This window comes from Rhamphochromis sp. 'chilingali' (assembly GCF_963969265.1).
Source record: "Rhamphochromis sp. 'chilingali' genome assembly, chromosome: 2".
Taxonomy (NCBI): Eukaryota; Metazoa; Chordata; class Actinopteri; order Cichliformes; family Cichlidae; genus Rhamphochromis; species Rhamphochromis sp. 'chilingali'.
Window position 1 is genome coordinate 3,333,899 of NC_137930.1, and position 19,090 is coordinate 3,352,988.

General features: G+C 43.3%; 1 protein-coding gene across 1 annotated transcript; it reads left to right on the forward strand.

Annotated features, from left to right (window-relative positions):
- The first annotated feature begins 1,228 nt into the window (after positions 1-1,228).
- cotl1 (coactosin-like F-actin binding protein 1) lies at positions 1,229-14,655 on the forward strand. Its single transcript, XM_080870407.1, has 4 exons — positions 1,229-1,661; positions 2,531-2,613; positions 8,605-8,762; positions 13,134-14,655. Exons 1-4 carry the CDS (start codon positions 1,585-1,587, stop codon positions 13,242-13,244), a joined length of 429 nt encoding a protein of 142 aa, XP_080726533.1. The 5' UTR covers positions 1,229-1,584; the 3' UTR covers positions 13,245-14,655.
- Positions 14,656-19,090: the final 4,435 nt, after the last annotated feature.

Consider the following 19,090-nt stretch of genomic DNA (forward strand, 5'->3'; position numbering starts at 1 on the left):
ATTTAGGATGTTTAATAAGGAGAGAACATCCTCTCTCTCTCTCTCTGCAGCCTGCATGTAACAGCAGGTGCAGACTGTGAGGCAGACAGATGGAGATGAGGCTGGAGAGACAGAAGACATAACCAGCCCCCCTCCTGCAGTCTAACATAGTTATTTGTGTGGTTATTGCGGACCACTGAGTCTAAGTTTGCAGGAAAGATTGATGAAAGCTTGTGACCGACAGCAGGTCGACCAGCAGGTGGCAGGATGATGCAGGCACAAACAAACCAGGAGGTACAGCTCAGTTGGGCTTATGCCAGTGTCAAAGAGGAGGGAGATGACCTTTGACCTCTAGCTAGCCTATTTGATCAGTGGATGTTTTAAGCCCACCTCGTGGGTTTACGGTGTAGTTTATGTGAGTGTAATGACCAATGGCTTTGTGTCAGACTAGTACCTGTTCCTCAAATTAATTCATCTGCACTCTGCTGTGTAAAGTTGCGCTAGTAGGTAAAAGAAAGACCGGAAGTTGATCGTTTTAACTTAAGAATAAAAGTATCTAATTAAAATAAAAATGAGCAAATGCCAAAAAAAAGCAAAACAATTGCGCTCATTCTCATGTTATTGTATAACATATGGCATATGTATTGCTTCAATTTTTACACCTTTTCCTTTGTGAAAGTTATTTTTATTCTGCTGAATCATTTTTGATACACTTTTACTTTTTTCATGTTTCTGACAGAACTTTGGCTGTCAGTATTGATAAACAGAGCCAATAAAAATAATCATTCACTGTAAGAGCAATTAAATAAGAAATGTCAATCTGGAATCAAATCGCTAAAAGATATATAATGTGTAATATTAGAATGAGAGAAAGAGAATTCATATTTATTTATTCCCTTACTAACAGGAAGAAATCTTCAGCACAACCAGGCTCAGAACCAGGATTACTGCCCACGTGATCCTGAAATATACAGAATTATAGAAACAGAAAGTTTCTGTTAATTCAAAGAAATTCAAAGAAAATCTCTTGTCCGCAAAAAAGGACGTTTTACCTGTAGTGATTACTAATAGAAACCTATAATAATATTATTATTTATAATAATAACATTTCATGGTAATGCAGAATGTAAAATGGCTAAATTTGGTTTCAAGTCACTTTTGAGAACTTGCTGCTTTTGATTTTGTTTAGAAAATCCCTGCCGGAAAGTGTCGCTGCCTGTCGCCGTTGCCTTGACAGCGCTTCTTTTGCTAAATGCTCATTGACCAGGAGGAGGTGAACGCAGCGTCTGGGGGAGCTTCTCTGTCTGTCTGCTGGCAACCTGATTGACTAACATCACCCACGCCCATAAAGTGGTAACATACAGGAAATGAACCGAGCTGCTAGAAGAACAGCCGTCTTTTCCCGCTGAGTCTGACCGGCTTGATTGTTCCAGTGCAGTGGTCGTGATTTCCGACTGAAGCCCGCCGTGAAACGCTATCGGTTCTAGGTCTGATGTGTAGCATCCACTGTGCAAGTTAGCCGCTTTAGTACCGTGTAGCTGGCCCTCCCTGGTTCGGACCCATTCAACGCTCATTTTGCCTGCCTAACACTTCTCAATCCGAAAAATGGCAACCCAGATCGATAAAGAGGCTTGCAGAGAGGCTTACAACCAAGTGAGGGACGATAACACTGACATCAATTGGTGAGTGTGCGGGCACGGTTACTAACCCATACTCCATTGAAGATTGTGACTGTTTTATATTAACGCTAAAATTACCGAAAATGAATGACACGCGTGCATAACCCTGCATCTGTCTGGTGGTATTCTAGCAGTTATCCACTTCGGCTACCATTAAAACACCAAATAGAGTATTTATTTGATGTGGTGTTAGTTAAAAATTTATTTCTCTCTGTCTGTTACCGCCCACTGTTCCGTCTTTTCAATGAGGAAGAGCGCAACATGAAGAGACGGACTTGCTTTTGAAAAAGTTGAAATTGTGTTTAAATAAGCGTCGTTTGAATAAGCGGATACATGCCGAATAGCACACTAACTAATAAAGGCCAATAAAATGTAATCAGCTGTATGTTTGGTGGCGTTTACTTGTGCATTTCTGCACCAGAACTTTAAATTACCCTATGTTCCTATGCAGTTACGCCTGCTCATTGCGAAAACGCGCCAGAACGGCACATTGCGGACTGTTTCTTTAGAAAAACTGGCCAAAATACACGCAGCGTTCGCTGTCCTGTCCCTCGGATGTGGCTGATCTGTATTCTGACTGTTCAGCGGTCACACGGCGCACTGTTATCAGGCCCGGCGGGGCAGAAGTAATTTCCTTTGTCCTGTATTCAATGGGGAAAATGTTATAGTGGTGACACTTGCAGATGGCTGATACACAGCTGCCACCTTGCATGGGCGTCTCAGGCATTTTTCTGCAATGGTGTGTGTGTGTGTGTGTGTGTGTGTGTGTGTGTGTGTGTGTGTGTGTGTGTGCGTGCGTGCGCGCGCGCGCGTGTGTGCATTATGCAAACTCATGTGATCCAACAGTAATTAACCCACTGTGGTCCTTCCAGGGCTGTGTTTAAATATGAGAACAACATCATCGTGCCTGGAGGACAAGGGACTGACTATGAGGACTTCAAGATGCTGTGCACAGGTAAGACTGGATCAGTTTTAAACGCAGGGCTGTGGCTGTGTAGCTGGCTGCTGTAGATTCTGTAAAACAGCCTATATATCAGGCAGCTTGACTTGGCGGGACACTAATCTTTTAAGACTCTGTGCTCCATCACCCAATGAGCCTTGAGCCTGTGACGAGGCTGTCAGAGCACTTAGCTGTGTATTCATTGTGTTGCATAATCTGGTTCACAATATCTCAAGTTTTTTTTACTACAGGGCGGCCTACATTTGTCTATTGGTGCAAACTACAATGGAAATATGTTAACTTTTAGTTTTACTCCTTCAACGAGCTGATGTTCATTAATATTTCACCTGCCTCTAACAAGAGAGCCTCCAAAGCACCCATCGGCCGCTGTGGTGTAATGACTTCCAGTGCGCAAACCTTTTATGTATAGATTTCAAAAAACCCATCTCACTCCGGTTCCCCTTTAGAGAGAGCGAAGCATCTGCTCAGATGATGGGTGTGGCAACTGCTAATGCAAGCTCTTTAAAGCTTCAGGGCCTCCTGTGTCTCTCTACTTCCTGATGTCTAGAGCTCACATTCCTATGTTGAAATCACTCCTTTACAACAGTGCTTTACATGTAACCGCTCAGCTGCTGCGTTCGCTATTAGTTCCTGTTCAGTGATGACACGCACATCTCCCTCTGTGGGCTCGTTTGCCTTATTTAGCAGTGAAGTTGTAACCTGCAGAAAAAACCCCTCTGCGTGCGTGCGTGCGTGCGTGCGTGCGTGCGTGTGTGCGTGGGAGGAGCTGCCGCAGACTTGAGTTTAGTGAGTTCAGATCAACTCTTGTAGAATATTGATCTTAAACTTGTACTGCAGCAGGAAGTGAAAAAAGAAGATGCTGCATGCTGGGGTATTGTTTCACCAAGATCTGGTTCCTCATTTTTTTAATGTAGTTTAAGACTTTTTAATCCTAGTTTCTTCTAAGAAAATGTAACTGCAATCAATGACTTATTTATTTAGAGGTATATATTATTGAGTAAACTCTTCACCATGTTGTAAAGGAGACTTTCACTTTTTAAGTCGTCCAAATGTATATTTTAAAAACAATCACCTGTAAGCCAAAATGAATGCCCATATAACCACCAGACGATGGATGATTCAGAGATGTATCGACTTTTCATCTTTCTGTGCGTTACTGTGCAGTTAAATTCAGGTGGTTCTTGTTTTCAGAAGATGAATCCTAACCAGCTTGTTAGGTGAACTTCCATGAAATATGGTTCAGACTTGTCAGGTTCCCCTCAGGATGAATTATAAGCACAGGGTGATCTGTGCCCAGGCATAAATTGTTTAAATATTGGATGCATTCCCATAAAACATAGTTCAGAGGATACATTTTACTGGGTTTAATGTCCAGATTTTACTGTAACACCTCCAGCTAGCCAACACTTTTACATAGCCCTAAAATATTTGAAGACCTGCTGACTCAACTCGGAAAAAGGTCTAGTGCAGACATTCATAGCCCCCAGGGGACGAATCAGAATTTCCCTGTAGTTTTCTGGACCTTTGATCCGTCTATGGATTTTTATGGATTGCTGTTTTAAAACTAAAATAAAGAATTCTATTTATTTATATATTTCCACCTGTGTCACGGCGGTGCAGCGGTGTCGCCTCTTTACGAGAAGGCTGTGGGTTCAAATCTGTCGCTAAGCACGAGCTTGCAGCTTCCTCCCACAGTCTGTAGGCATGAATGTGAAGTTAACTGGTGAGTGTGGATGTGGGTATGAATGCTGCTTTCTCTCTGTGATGGCCCTTTGATGCCCTACCCCACATGCTGCCACGTTTCTTCTGGAAATAAACGAAGATGCACATCTGTACGTTTTTAGCAATTTCCAAACCTGAGGTCTGATCTTTTTAATCAGTTGTGTACAAATAGCTTAAAGTGCTAATTATAAAAGGTGGTGTGAGCTCATTAGGAGGAATCCAGCTGCCTTGACCTCACCGCCCTCAGGCCTCGCTGTTAGCGTAGATTAAAAACACCAAATTTGGACACAGTCGACATGCTGGTAACACCACTCCTTGCCTGATCCACCTGACACCGTCCACAGGAGACGGCTTTGGTTGCTTTCAGAGGGGACGGGTGGGTGTGCTCGGGAAGGCAGGGTGTCGCCCGACAACTGCTGAAATGAAGGCACTTAATGCAGAACAACCTCTGTGCCGACAGGTCGCTGTTCTGCATCCTCATCGTGTTGTAGTTTCAGTGCAGATTTGTCTGCAGAGTCAGCATGGCTTTAAAGGAAAGATAAACCAGGAAGAGAAAGGCAGACGGAGGAAGTGGGAGGGTGTGGTTCAGCGCCAGGTCGGGTGAGGATTTGTCTGTACTGGTTTTCTCTCTGGTGGCTCAAACAATGATGAGAGCCATGACAAAGAGTTCATTAATCGCATATAGCAATATTTGGATGTGACAGAGATTGATTCACAGACATGTCTGAGTCAGGTGACTGCTTGTGCAGTGAGGTGTTGACACGAGGGATGTCCTCTGTGGCTGATAAGACTGTTTATAGTGGCTGGTCCTGTCCTGACAGCCTGTATCAGCTGCTCCAATGTAAAGATAAGACGTTTCACTGTGAAGACTTTAACGCAGCAGAGACTTAAAATAAGCCAGTTTACATCTTCAAACCAAAGCCACTGAATTTCCTGCTGAAATGCTTCCTCGTCAGGACATCACAACTTAATAAACCTAAGATAAAATCGCTTAATGTTGTGTTTTTTCCAAATAGTTGATTGAATACATCAGAATGCACATAAACAACCTTTTCCACTTGGATTGGATTCACATGTCTGTACTGTGGCTTTGGGTCGATACAGAATACTGATCAGGCACCAGTGTTAACCCTAAACTATGTCCTTCACTGGAAATCATTCTTTTATATATAAGGTAGCAAAATATAGCAATAAATATGGAAAAGGACATAATCACATTCAAGTGCAGTTACAGTTTCCCAGCACGTGGGTTAAAATAACCGTATCCTAAATAAAGGAATGGTGCATCCCAGCAGTACAAGGAAGTGAAGAATGACCTTTCAGCTCTTTGTCACAATAACTTCACACAGGCCGTTATAAGCACCACGTGTGAATTTGTTGATATCAGCCAACATGTCTGACATTCAGCCAATATATCAGTGCAGCTTTTTACTCTCCAACTTCTTTCAGAGAACCGAGGTGTACGTCAGGACTTTTAATGACCCATTTTAAACTTTTCATTCGAATAGAAAATAGAGTTTAGCTTTTTTCCTGATGACAGACTTTTTTATAAAGCTGTTGGCATCCGATACTCCACTCCACTGGTGACATTTCCAAACCAATAGATCACAGGTGGAGAGTGGAAAGTTGGCAGAGCTGCAATAACAGGAAGTTGAAAGAATCAGAAAACTTTATTGATCCCACAGGAAATGATGAAATTAAAGTGAAATTTGAGGATGTGGAATTCAAAGGCACTGTGAAATATTAGGGACCTTTACTTTTCTGGCACATGTACAGATGCGGTGCCCGGTCGTCACAGAAAGGGGTGACGTTAAAACAACTTGTAGTGAAAGGCGAGGAGCCCGAGCCAAACCCTCCCTGCAGCCAGCGGCACTCAGACCCGGGTGGAGGGACGGTGCTGTTGATGCTTCAGGGCCGTGTTGCATCTAAATGCTGCCTGGTGGAGCTTTTAATGTGACACTGAAATATTTTGGCTGTATTTGTGCCATAATCTGAGATTTGTGTATCGAATGCTTCCATAAGTCTTTGAACATTAGAGGTATTCATTCAGCCTTTATTTGGTTTGCAGCTGAGTCTGTATGTTTGCAGTGCAGTTATTCCCAAAATGAAATGGCTCTTTGCCCTGCAGCCCACAGAGAACAACATCTGGAAGATGGTAATGAGTAATCTGTGGAGCACCTGAAGGCATGGCGGGCAGGAGTGTGTTTATTGGACAATGTGTTGACATCCTGCAGGCGTGATAAGGCATCTGCACTTTCCTTAAAATTCAAATATAAGTCCTTTCCACGTTTTCTGACTTCTTAGACCAAACAAGGCTCCAGCAGAGTGGTATGCTGGATTTATGCTTCTGCATTGTTGTTCGCTTGTGGCTCTTTGGGCCTTAGAGAGGCATTGTGGGAATTCAACCAAAGCAGTTGCTGCACAGACGCGCTTGGTGTGCAGTTATTTCTAAAAAGCAAACAGCAGGTCAGCTGACGGTGACGATGCTGTGGTGCTGATTGGTTTGAAAAGTTGCTTTGAACAGCAAACGAAGACTATTTAGTTCCCCACAAAGAGGAAGAGAGGCTTTTTTTTTCTTTTTCTTTAAGCACGTAAAGACACGTTTCACTACTAACAAGTTGTTAATACTTTCTGAATGCTTTAGTTTAGCCACTAGCATGGAGAACAAAGAAGATTAGTCGTCATTAGTGGTTCTTCCACATTTTTTTTTCGATGCTGTCCCCTTTTGACTGCACACGCCTACAACATGTAGATGTGGGTCCCACAGCTACAACAGGGGTGGGGAACTCCAGGCCTCGAGGGCTGGTGTCCTGCAGCTTTTAGATGTGTCCTTGATCCATCACAGCTGGTTTAAATGGCTTTATTACCTCTTCAATTTGTCCTGACCTTCTCCAGAGGCCTGGTAACGAACTAATCATTTGATTCAGGTGTGTTGACCCAGGGTGAGATCTAAAACCTGCAGGACACCGGCCCTCGAGGCCTGGAGTTCCCCACCTCTGGTCTACAGCATGCAGATTTGCAAAGGAAAAACACTAGTCTTCTCCATATTTAGGTTTTGCTATTTTTTGTGGTAAGAACAGAGAAGGCCACCTTCTGCCAAAAAGCAAAGGAAGCATCTCCAAAAACGATATTTGTAGAAGTCTTCAGATGCTTGTGATTTATAAACCAGGACAGAGAAGTTCCTGTGAAAATTACAGATCATGTAGCTATATCACTGGTCTCTGTCCATCAGCTGTCTGCAATCATTTTGTAGGTAACAATGAGTCCTAGCAGTCATTCTCAGTTGGTGTCTTCAGAGTTTAAATAGGTTTAACTTTGTATTTAAATCACTAAGCTTCCATGCAGTTACGGTGTCTGTTTATCAAGAGAGATTACGCTCTGATAGGTGGTTTTTGATTGAATTAACCAATTTCGTTAAGATTTTAACCACCAACATTTATACTTGATCTTTATTCTTAGTACAGAAATTCTGAATTGGTGCATGGCTGAAATTATTCATCCATCTATTCAAATTAAGTGACCGTTCCTTAATCTCTACTCAGAATTTTGAGTTAGCAGATGAAGAGCACATTCAGGATTTTCTTAAGATTTGGTGGAAAGCTGCATCTGAGTGGAAACCCAGGATCCCGAGGCGGCGCGAGTCGGACAAAAGAAGCAGCAGAAATGTTTGTTCGTTCATGTCGGCGCACTTGTTTGTATTCGGGCGTTATTCTCAGATTGCAGTGGACCACCGTGACAGTGACGGGCGTGGTCACTGGGAGGTTTGCGACACAACCGCAGGGCTCACAAACGATTTTACTCATCTAGTCTACTGACCTGAATACTCCCCGGCTGCACAGACGCGCTCTCACAAAGCGTCCCTCTGGTTTGGAGTGCTGGGACTGTGCCACTGGGACAAAAGCACACAACTCTGCACAGCAACACTTAAAATGTAAAACTGGTGATCAAAGCACAAACTCTACAGTTACAGTTTTAACTGATCGATGGTGGCCAGTTCTGAATAGACTAATAAAACTTAGTGGATAGCATTGGGTTGCATAAATAAATATCCAGCGATGTGTTTGCAAATATGAAAATAGCAATAAGTTATGTCCGCATGACAACAGCCCAAAATCTAAAGACAATTAATGCTTAATGTGTTGTATTTCTTTGATAGTGTTTTTTATAACTCCATCTGGTGCCATCCTTTCTTCCTCACTGATTGGTTAGTCGATGTGTTCGGCTTTAATCTGTCTTGACTCGTGCATTCCCGTCTTCCCTCAGACGACGCTCGTCTGTTTGGCTTCCTCCGGATCACGACGGGAGATGCCATGAGCAAACGAGCCAAGTTCACCCTCATCACCTGGATCGGGGAAAGCATCAGCGGGCTGCAGCGTGCAAAGATCAGCACGGACAAGACGCTGGTCAAAGACATTGTGCAGGTCAGTGACTGGAGAAAGTAGCAATTAAAGTAATGGTTCCTTTGGGGAAACTGGTGGCTTTGCATTCGCACGACACTGGATTCAGAACAAAAACAACGGAAGGATAAATGTGTTATGGACTCTTTGTATTTCTGAGGCCATATTTAAAGGTGGACACAGGCACTCTGAGGTCACCCATCGGTCAGCGCCCCACAGTTTATCAGCCAGTGTCCGTTTTGACAGATATTTAGATTTTAGTTTCAGTCATAATGTAGACAACTGAAGTCTCTTTGCTTCAGTTGACTAAATCAGCGGCCCCCAACCCCCGGGCCTGGGACCGGTACCGGTCCGTGAGTCGTTTGGTACCGGGCCGCGAGAGTTGAGGCTCAGGTGTGAAATGTCTGGTTTTCAGGGTTTTTATCGGTTTTCAGCGTTATTTTGTTATCATTTTTATCGTTAACTCGGTGTCCCTGGGTCTTTTCACGTGTGTTATGAATAAATCTTCTTTTTTTCGGTACCGGTACTGGTTTTATTTTGTTGTATTTATCCGCAACACCTTAAAGGCTGGTCTGTGAAAATATTGTCGGGCATAAATCGGTCCGTGGCGCAAAAAAGGTTGGAGACCGCTGGTCTAAATGGCATGAGACTGCAGTCGTCCAAGTCTAAAGTTGATTCAGCTCAAAAAAAAAAAAAAAGGTGTAAAAGTTTATTATGTACGGTGAGAGTTTACAAAGGTCACAGTTTACAGATTGTCTTATTTTGCTTGTCCACACATCTCTTCCTCCCATGTGTTGACATTTTGTTGTGTTGTCAGGAGAAACGGGGAAGATGGGTGCTAACTTACTTAAGCTAATTAACTTAATTAGCTTTGATTTATATTTGAATCATTGACAAAGTGTCAGTACTTGTCATTATAGTTTTTGTCCTCATGCATAAGATTTATTTAGCTGTGTCAGAAGAAAGTGTGCCCTGTTGGGTCCTATGATGAATTATTGGTCAACAAAATTAACACTGTTGTTAGGTGAGACTATCAAACATGACATACGGCTGCAACGTGAAAACCTTGGATGCCCGCTAATGACCATTTAATTAGTATCAGACTAATAAAGTTCTTGCATTTAGCTCGAGTTAGCGGTGGTGAAGCCTAGCAAGTGACCTTTGGACATAATTAACGGTACATGTGGAGGTTTGGTTTCTGATAGAGACGGCACGATATCACTTTTTAATGTCCGATTCCGATATCATAAATTTGGATATCTGCCGCTATCGATATGAATCCGATACAGCGCATTTTGTAATCAATAAAACTGTTTTTTGTAAATATCTTGCTGCATTTTGTATAAGTTCATACTCAAGTTTTAAAAAAACAGGAGACTGAAGCTATTCTGTTATACCTGTATGCAAAAAATACACTGCACCCAAAACATTTCATAGTTCAGCAACACTGATCACTCTAATAAATTTAAACCTACACCATCCTCCCTATTCTGGTATTTTAAAGAGTACTTACCTACCTCACTAATAGGGTTGCCAACTCCCAGCAAAAATATTAGGGAACCACCCCCCGCCCTTAATCGATGTAATCAACTTTAATTTAATGCATGTGTAAAACAAATGCACAGAAATCAATTATTTTTCTACAATATTTAAATAGATTCAACATCTTTCTTCAACAGAATTGCAGACTGCACAGATGGTACCAAAGGAAAAAGTACTATAGCTTACCTGGGTGTATATTAGACTTATTAGTTACTATCTACAATAATGGATTTCTATACATTTAATCGGATGACCACTTTTGTTGTAAGATTCAGATAATTATTTATTCAAAGTTGTTAAATGACATAACAAAGAAAAGTGTTTCTTTGTGCCCCCCTTTCCCTGTTAATGCCCAACCTGGCCCCCGACAAAACTTTGCTAGACCCGCCCCTGCACAGTTACCAGCTGTCAGCTGCTTAGAAAAGGATCCTGGTGTTATTTGTCTCTCAGAAACAGTTCATAACTTCCCTTCAACTCATTCATGTCACCTAAAAGGTAAACCTGTTTCTCCATCACCTGTTCAGCTCTAATGATTCAGTAAGGACATCTCCTGGTTTCATCTTCATGTTTCCCTCTCACCAGATATCCAAACCAACATCATGACCAGCAGCTTTACAGCTGTGGCTCCAGCAAACATCAGCTGATACTAGAAATTAATATTAAATACATTCTAACAACAGCTGATCACTTTTAAACGTGCTGCTGTTGTTTATCCGCTGGTCTCCTCTTTCTAGCGCAAAGTGGGCGATAAACAAAAAAGACGGATTTGCGGCAGAAAAACCGATCAGTTGATCATTGATCAGTTTCATGTTTGAAGTAATAACGGGAGAGGGAGGGGGAGTGAATGAGAGAAGTAGATGCAACTGCGCAGCAAAGACAGAATAACTCCAGCTTTGTCTATTTTTTAATTCTAGCTGAAGTCCGGGACAAATCGCTTCCTTTTCACCTCAGTATGGAACTCCGATGGCCAGTCCAGCTGTGGCTCAATATATCAGTTGTTAAGCTTAACATGGAAATACTCTGCAAACATTCAGGGATGAACTTACACACTTGCTTTACTTCTCTGGGATAGTTTTCGCCGAGATGAAATGCTGCGGTTAGGAAGCATGTAGCGAGGCTCCAAATGCTTCAACAGACCACACAGGTGTCGCAGACAACAGCCGCTCTATCACGTGACACATACTGCCCCGATGCGCCGAGCTGGGTTACGGCAAGTAGCGCGTTTTGTGAGGTCATTTTGTGATACTTCGGATCGGATTACATTTTTTTATTTCTCTCCGATATCCGATCCAGTAATTTAAGTCAGTATCGGTGCGATACGTAATATCGGATCGGTCCATCTCTAGTCTCTGACTGTTTTTCAATGTAACCTTTATTCGGCTTGTGTCATTGGGGTTAAAGATCACTTCTGTGGGGAAACCTCCCACCAGAGCAGGATGACAGTCAGTCCATGCAAATGAAATGATGTTGAAAACCAAGTGATGACAGTAAAATCAGGAAAATGACACACAACAAAGACAAACGATGAGGTTACAGGATACGGTCTGTAAGGGATATGCAAAAATAAATGAAGTCTGCATAAACTTTTATAAACCACAGAAGAAATTCAGCTCTTGCCATCAGATTTCTGTAGTATCAGAGTAATGTAGTTAAAGCTATCCGTGCATTCATGAGTTCTTAAGAAACGGCCGTTTCAACGTGACAATGGTGACAAAAAAAACAAAGAAATCCAGTGGACTAGAAATGCTGCACTCACCTGCAGCACAACAACACAGCACAACATGAGCTTAAAGAGCGCGGCTGCATTTACCAATTACCAAATTACCAAAGAGGCTTATATGTTGGTGTTAACAACGTCAGAGTGGCCAAAACGTTTTTAGCTTTGAATTCACGCTGAGCTGATAAAACGCGGCAGGTTGCTCAGGACGAGCAGCCAGTTCGTTGGCAAACAGGAAGTCGATTCAGTTGTGGTTATTACTGCGGAGGAGGTGAAGAATTACAGGATTAAAACCAACAAAGTAGTGTTGAAATAACACCTCGGTTCAAAAATAATATGGCTTGCTAGAACATGTGACTACCTCGTGCTGATGAGCTCCAGCAGTGGAACATGCTGCATGACGGGTTTTGGATGCAGAAGACTGTATTAGCTGTAATAATACAGATAATATCGGTGCCTAAATTAAAGTTGTTGGTGACACTTGCAAGAAATGAAGCGTAGCTTCGCCCACCTACACAGGAGCTGATGATAACTCACCGGTAGCCTGTCTGCAGCTGCTGTAAGCTGCTTTGCAACCCACCTCCACCCCAGAACCTCCTTTAAATGCTGTCTCAGACTTGATTAACAGCAGCTGCTTTCCCTCCGCTTATGCATTCAGTACATCTTCATGGAGGGGCAAATGTCAATCAATTTGTCACTAACTTATTATGTAATTTAATTTTTCCCCCTATTTCCAGTTTACCTTTTAATTTGTATTAAACTGTGAAGGAGTTTATTGAAAGCATCCTCATAATGCGCATCTAAATACAGGCTGCTTATCGTAGGGATGCACGCCTGTAATTAAGCAGATGATATGGTGTTCATTATTGTCAGCAGGTCATATGTATGATGTGGGCTATCGCCAAAATTATTTTAGACATCTCCAGTATCGTAGCAGAATTTCACAATCGAAGCTTCATGTTTTTAGAAGATTTTAAAGAAAGTTGTCTCTTGGATTAACTGCTGGACTGAGCAGAGAGAAGTATACATGTGGTCATAAAGTATGCTCGAGTAAAGTCCTGTTAGCTTTGAGTGTTCTCATGTAGATGCATTCTGGTATCGCTGGTCTTCTCTGATCTTCTCTTCTCTCTGTGCAGAACTTTGCCAAGGAGTTCATGATCAGTGACCCGCGGGAACTGGATGAGGACTACATCCGCACAGAGTTGAAGAAGGCCGGCGGAGCCAACTACGACGCCCAGGCCGAGTAAAGAAGTGCCACTGGAAGGGTCGGGTCAGGGCGGAGCGGAGCGGAGCGGCTGTGGGTGGCGGGGTGGGCTTGGGTTGTCTAAATGGGGGGGCGGGGAGTGTTGGGACTGGGCTGCTACCTCTCGGGGAGAGGGCAGGGCAGGATGGAGAGGGCACTAGTGACAAGTAGACCGTCACAGGAAGCTGAACCAGCTTACTGAGGAAAAGCCTCTTTGGATGTGTCCACATCTGTATCAGGGTGCTTCTGTCCTCGATTTGTAGGATAAACAGCTGGAACCAATGCAGCTGCATAACAGAATATACAGGTTAACCACCACAAACGTGTACTTAAAGCAAGCATATAAGCACTCTTACAGGTGTCCTCTCCTTTCTGACACCCTGCCCTCTCCCCAGTCAGCTCATGGTTGGTTATCTACTGTGCTGTGCGTCATCATCTCGCGCTCCTCCTCGTCTCAGCTGTCGTCCGGCTTCAGCGCCATCCGACTGAAAGCGAAGGAGGAAAATGTGGAAAAACTGGAGGGCTTCACTTCAAAGATGCCCTGAGAGCGGCTCATGTTATTAAGACTGTTCACCGATAAGAGCACAGCAGACACCCCTCGCTTGCAGGCATGTGTTAGATACCAGAGCATGCTCGTAGTCTTAATACACTGTACCTCCAGGTGGAAGAGATCTCCATTTTCCCAACAGTATCCTCGGTGATGGTTGGCGGCTTGTTTTGAGCAAGCTTAGCATTTCTGCTGAGTGCACATTTAACTGCCTCTTCATCTCCAGCCAGACAGCTGTGTTTGGATTACAGCTTCAGAGTTCACTGTAATTGACCCTCCTCTGAGCTGTGGAGCCTTCTTGTCCCTCTAGTTTCTGTTTGTCTTTATCCGTGTCAGCTGAGATGGCAAACAACCATGTTCGTGGCTTTGGCCTGTATTTTGCTATAGAGGCACAAAGGAATGACTAATATATTGATCTGTAAGCATCCGTTGCAGTCGGCTATCGCCTGTTCGCCTCAACCTCAGAGGATAGTGAAAAATGGAGGTCTTTTCTTCTGGTGTCTCATCTCATCATCTACCACTGAAAGGTATCCATGCATACTGTAACCTACTGTGTTTGACTGCCTTAGTCTCCCATGGAGAGAGGGTCATCATGGGAGCTTGTGGACACTACACTGTGATTGGCTGTCTTCTTTTACATGTGGGCGGGATGTGGGTCTGAGCCCGTCGTCCCGACCCAGGAGCAGCCACGTCTCGGTTGTAGCATCTGTTTTTATTTAGGTTCAACCCTCCCTTCCCCCCCCTGCTAAAAAGGATAAAATAGGATTGTATTTCTTTGTACTTTTCTTGCTTTTGAGATGAATTTTATTTTCTCTGGAAAGTTTTACTTGATCATTTGTTTTGTTTTGTTTTTTGTTTTTTTTTTTTTGTTGTTTTTTTTTAACATTGGAACAGGAAAAAAAAATCATGCGAAATTGAAATAAAACAGAATGGGCACAAGACCGGTCATTTCAAAATAAAATTTGATGTTTTTTCCAACACCTAGTGTCTCCAAAGTGTCTTTTGTGTCTCTTAACCTCCATTTGTATTACGACAGTAACCCAGCAAACACATCTATGTTGGCCCAGAGTCGGTAGGTGTGGGTCAGCAACAGGATTGTGCGTGGAGGGCAAGACCACACTCGTCAACTTTGCATCCTCCTCCATGTGTCACCAGCACCAACATCTGTGAAGGCCTGGTTGTTTCCTCAATGATACACATCTGCCCCGTTCAGGTGGCCTCCTTTTGTCTTGCTTATTTCAGCAAGATGATGCTAAAGCGCTCTGTGCACGTGAACCGTTAGCCTACGTAGGCTAACCCGGCGTGCCTGCAGTCCATACCAGTCTGCATCCGGCACATTATGAAATTAAAAAGACAAAACGGAGCAAAGGCAACTGAACAGCAAAAATATAATATGATGCAAGAATGGGAAAATATTATTCTTTCAAAAATGCTGTAATGAGTCTGCCCAGTTCCCAAAGACTCTTTGAGGTAACGCAACACAGTCCAAAGATGCTCCTGCCTCAATCAAAATGAGCTTTCCCAGTTTGAACTTTTGATGTTTAAATGATTTAAAAATCATCATGTTTATATAAGTTTTACACACCTCCCCCCTCCGCTTGTATTGGTTGCTCTTTATCGAACATTGCTTCGTATTGATTCAATCCTCGCAGTCTGCAGTCATGACTTGGTCACATCTAGTAAGTCAGCATGTTAACGGAGAATATCGATGCACATTCGCACATTATCACTTTCAAAAGCAGGTTTGCAGCCAGAGTGACAGCTGCTGGTGTGTAATAGGTCAGTCGATGGCTCCCGGCTGTTCCAGCCCAAACACTGTCTGCGCGTGTGTGTGTGTGTGTGTGTGTGTTGTTTGTCCTGTTACAGCTCCCTGTTGAGTGGATGACTGTTTGTTTGCTGCTGATCAAACACTGAGTGATTGTGCATACAGTAGGCTGGTGCCTGCCTGCTGGGTGGTTGCAGCAGTGTGTAAAGACTAATGGCAGGTTTCGTAATGACAGAGCTGTAAGGAAGTGAGTAGTGGATGCAATTTGAGATGTTTCACCATCAGTGTGTGTGGGAGTTTGGGCGAGTTGAGACAGGCATGCTGGGACCACAGTGTTGAAGCTGATTCTCTTAAGATATAGATTAATTTGCCTTAAAAATGAGTGGATGGGCCTTTATCACAGCAGACTTGTTACAGCAGGTCAATGAAGTCATACAAGGAGGAACCACATGTGTCTGTTGTGTAGTGCAATAAAGTTTCTTCCTTTATTTTCAGTTCTCTTGCCCACAAGGTTTTAAACGGTTGTCAGCGTTTTCCCCACGTCTCTGTGTGAATGCTGCTTAAAATAGACCCAACACAGAGGCTGTGGCGCTGCTTTAAAGAGGACCCGCTCTGCTCAGCGCTAACTCCATACAGGGATTCTTCTAGTTTTGTAAATTCATAGTTTAGTTTAATCTTATGCTGGTGCTGGGTGCAGCCCCACAGTTCTTCATGTGTCTGACATAAGCGATTCGAGCTCCTCCCTCTTTAAAGGGCCCTTAAATAGAAGAGGGTGGGTGGGGCTTCTGTGCCACAGACAGGAAATCACCTCTTAGTGACACCATACAGATCCAAGAGTAAAAAAACCAGTTTGGATCTGTGTGTTTGGTTGGTTTAAAGGTTTTGGTTTGGTTTGGCGGTTTAAAGAAGGTGATTTTGGTATTTGCTGATTTGCTGGGGGATTTCCCCCTCTGATCCTCGGCTGCTGGATTATGTTTATCCCCACACCCCCAAGAGATTTCCAGACATGTAGGTAAAAGAGTCTCGGCTGCAGATGACCCCTCCACAGGAACATTCACACCAACACAGCAATAAATAAAACAAGCCTGAAATGAGTCAAACATTTCTCATTCGGAGCTTTTGTTAGAGACCCACAGCACAGCTTTATGCACAAATACCGGATCATGGACCGGAGCGTTTATGGACTTTACTCCTCCGGAGAGCTCCTACTTATCCCCCACAGTGCACGAGAACCATGACCCATTCCCTTTTAATTAAAATCTTCAGTCCGACTAATTAACAACGCTCAAATGAAAAAAGAAAAACAGTTTGTTAGAATTGCACTGGTTCAGTTTTGTGCACAGTGACTTCCACAGTGGTGTTGCGATTGTTGGCCTCTTCTTCCTTTCACTTTTGTGTCTCGCATGTTCTGACAGCTCCAAGCGGAGGGGGCCAAAGGTAAAAGCATGCACAAGCATCTATCGCTTTCTTTCAGAGAGGGATTTTTTTTTGTGCGTGTGTGTAAATGTTCCTGTAACCAGGAAGTACAACTCCTTTTCTGGAGTGTGCCTGGCCAAGACAAGCAGCGTTAACTGAGGATATTTTTGATAACAGGAAAAGCCGGGGCTCTGCGAGAAAAGCTGCACAAACACAGGAGAAGCTGCAAACTCCACACAGACGGGTCGAGCTTGAACGCAGCTCTCTCTTACTGTGAGCAAACTGCTAAGCACTGAGCCACTGTACCAGCATGCAGGACTGTAGGAGTCTGAACAAGGACCGTCAGATCAGTCCCTGCAGAGCTGGCACTCCAGTCCTTCCTGCATTCTTCAGACCTCCTCAACACAGCAGCCCACACAAGTCATGTGCTCTGAGAGAGAGAGAGGCAGGAATTGTCCTCCACTCACCCCACATATCTAAATGTTTATGTCATGATGCTGTTGTCTCTTTGAAAATTAATTATTCTTTAATTATTCACCTCTTAAACATCAGTTCCTGCCTTTTAACAGCTCAAGTAATGATTCAGACTATTCCAGTGTCATAACACTTCATACTTTTATGTTTTGGAACATAATAAATAAAAACAACCTCAGACGAGTTACAACACATTACATATTTATTTATGTATTTCACAAAAACTAAATCAAATTGCAGAAGCAGGCCATGTCCAAGCATTCAAGACACTTGGCAAACTTTCCAGAAGTGGACGTCCCAGCAAATTCACCCCAAGGTCGGCCTGTGCAAGGAGCTCCATCTCAGGCCTCAGTTAGCATGTTAAAGGTTAAAGTTCATGAGAGTACAATTAGACAAAGGCTGTACAAACATGGCTTGTTTGGAAGGGTTACCAGGAAGATGTCCTTCGGAATGTCCTTTGTCCCTTTGGAGAAAAGTAAACACCTCATACCAGCTGTCAGCACGGCGGTGGAGGGATGATGAGTTGGCCTCCTTGCAGTCACAGTATACCAAAGTGTCAGATGTGAGGCCGCGTGTCCGGCAGCTAAAGCTCAGACCAAACCGGGTCATCAACGGGACAGTGATCCAAGCTCAGCAGCAGATCTCCAACAGGACGGCTGAAAAAGAAAAGATGGTGGAGCCAGAGTCCAGACCTCAACCTGACTGAGATGCTGTGTGCTGCAACCTTCAGTGAACTGAGCCAACAATGTAAAGAAGAGTGGGCCAAAAATCCTCCACAACCATGTGACAAACCTGCAGCACACGATTGTTATTTCTGTCCTTATATGTAAAACTTTAGAATCGAAACTTTTATTTTTAACATGACTGCACATTAAACAGGAAAGTGAGAACAACTGAGATCTGTCTCTAACACATAATGTGCGTATAAAGTTTCTTTTGAATGAGTCATAAGTTAATAGTGCCTGTCAATTCGTCTCATGTAGTAAATCATCATTATCTGCTGTGTAGTTATCCATTAGGAATCAAACTAGCTCCCAGTTTGTTCTGAAGTTGTTTAACAACTACGTAATCATAAAAGGGAACTTACTGCGTGTTTCCTTGTTTTCTGTCACGCTCATATTTTAATAAGGAATCAGGTCACCGTTTGTGCGGGTAATCCCTCGGCCTCTTTTTCTGTTCAGACAGGTTTTTCTCCTTTTGGACGGGATGGGAGATATCCATGATGTGGTTATGTGGGGAACTGCAGTGTGGAGTGGGAGCCCTTCAGAATAAAGTTGTTTTAACGTGAGGGTGAAGGAAGCTAAAGCAGTGTGTTCAGACATGGACTGAGGCACCAAGACCCTGCATATGAAAGTTACAGTGTATCATGTGAAACCACTAAGAACAAAGGTACAGAGCTAAACAGGTCCCCCTTAACTAATGATTAGCTACTTTACATCTGGATACATTTTTATCAGCAGTTACTGATTAACTAATAATTAACTAGAAGTTTCTCATTTGTTTCCTGCTTATTCCCAGGTAGCTGTGGTTGCTGGTTATTTTAAAGGGCTGCTCTTAAAAACAACCCAGCTTTAAATTTAAACACACCACAAGCGTCTCTGAACACTGAAAGGCTCAGACGGTTTGCATCAGTGCGGATCTCAGACTC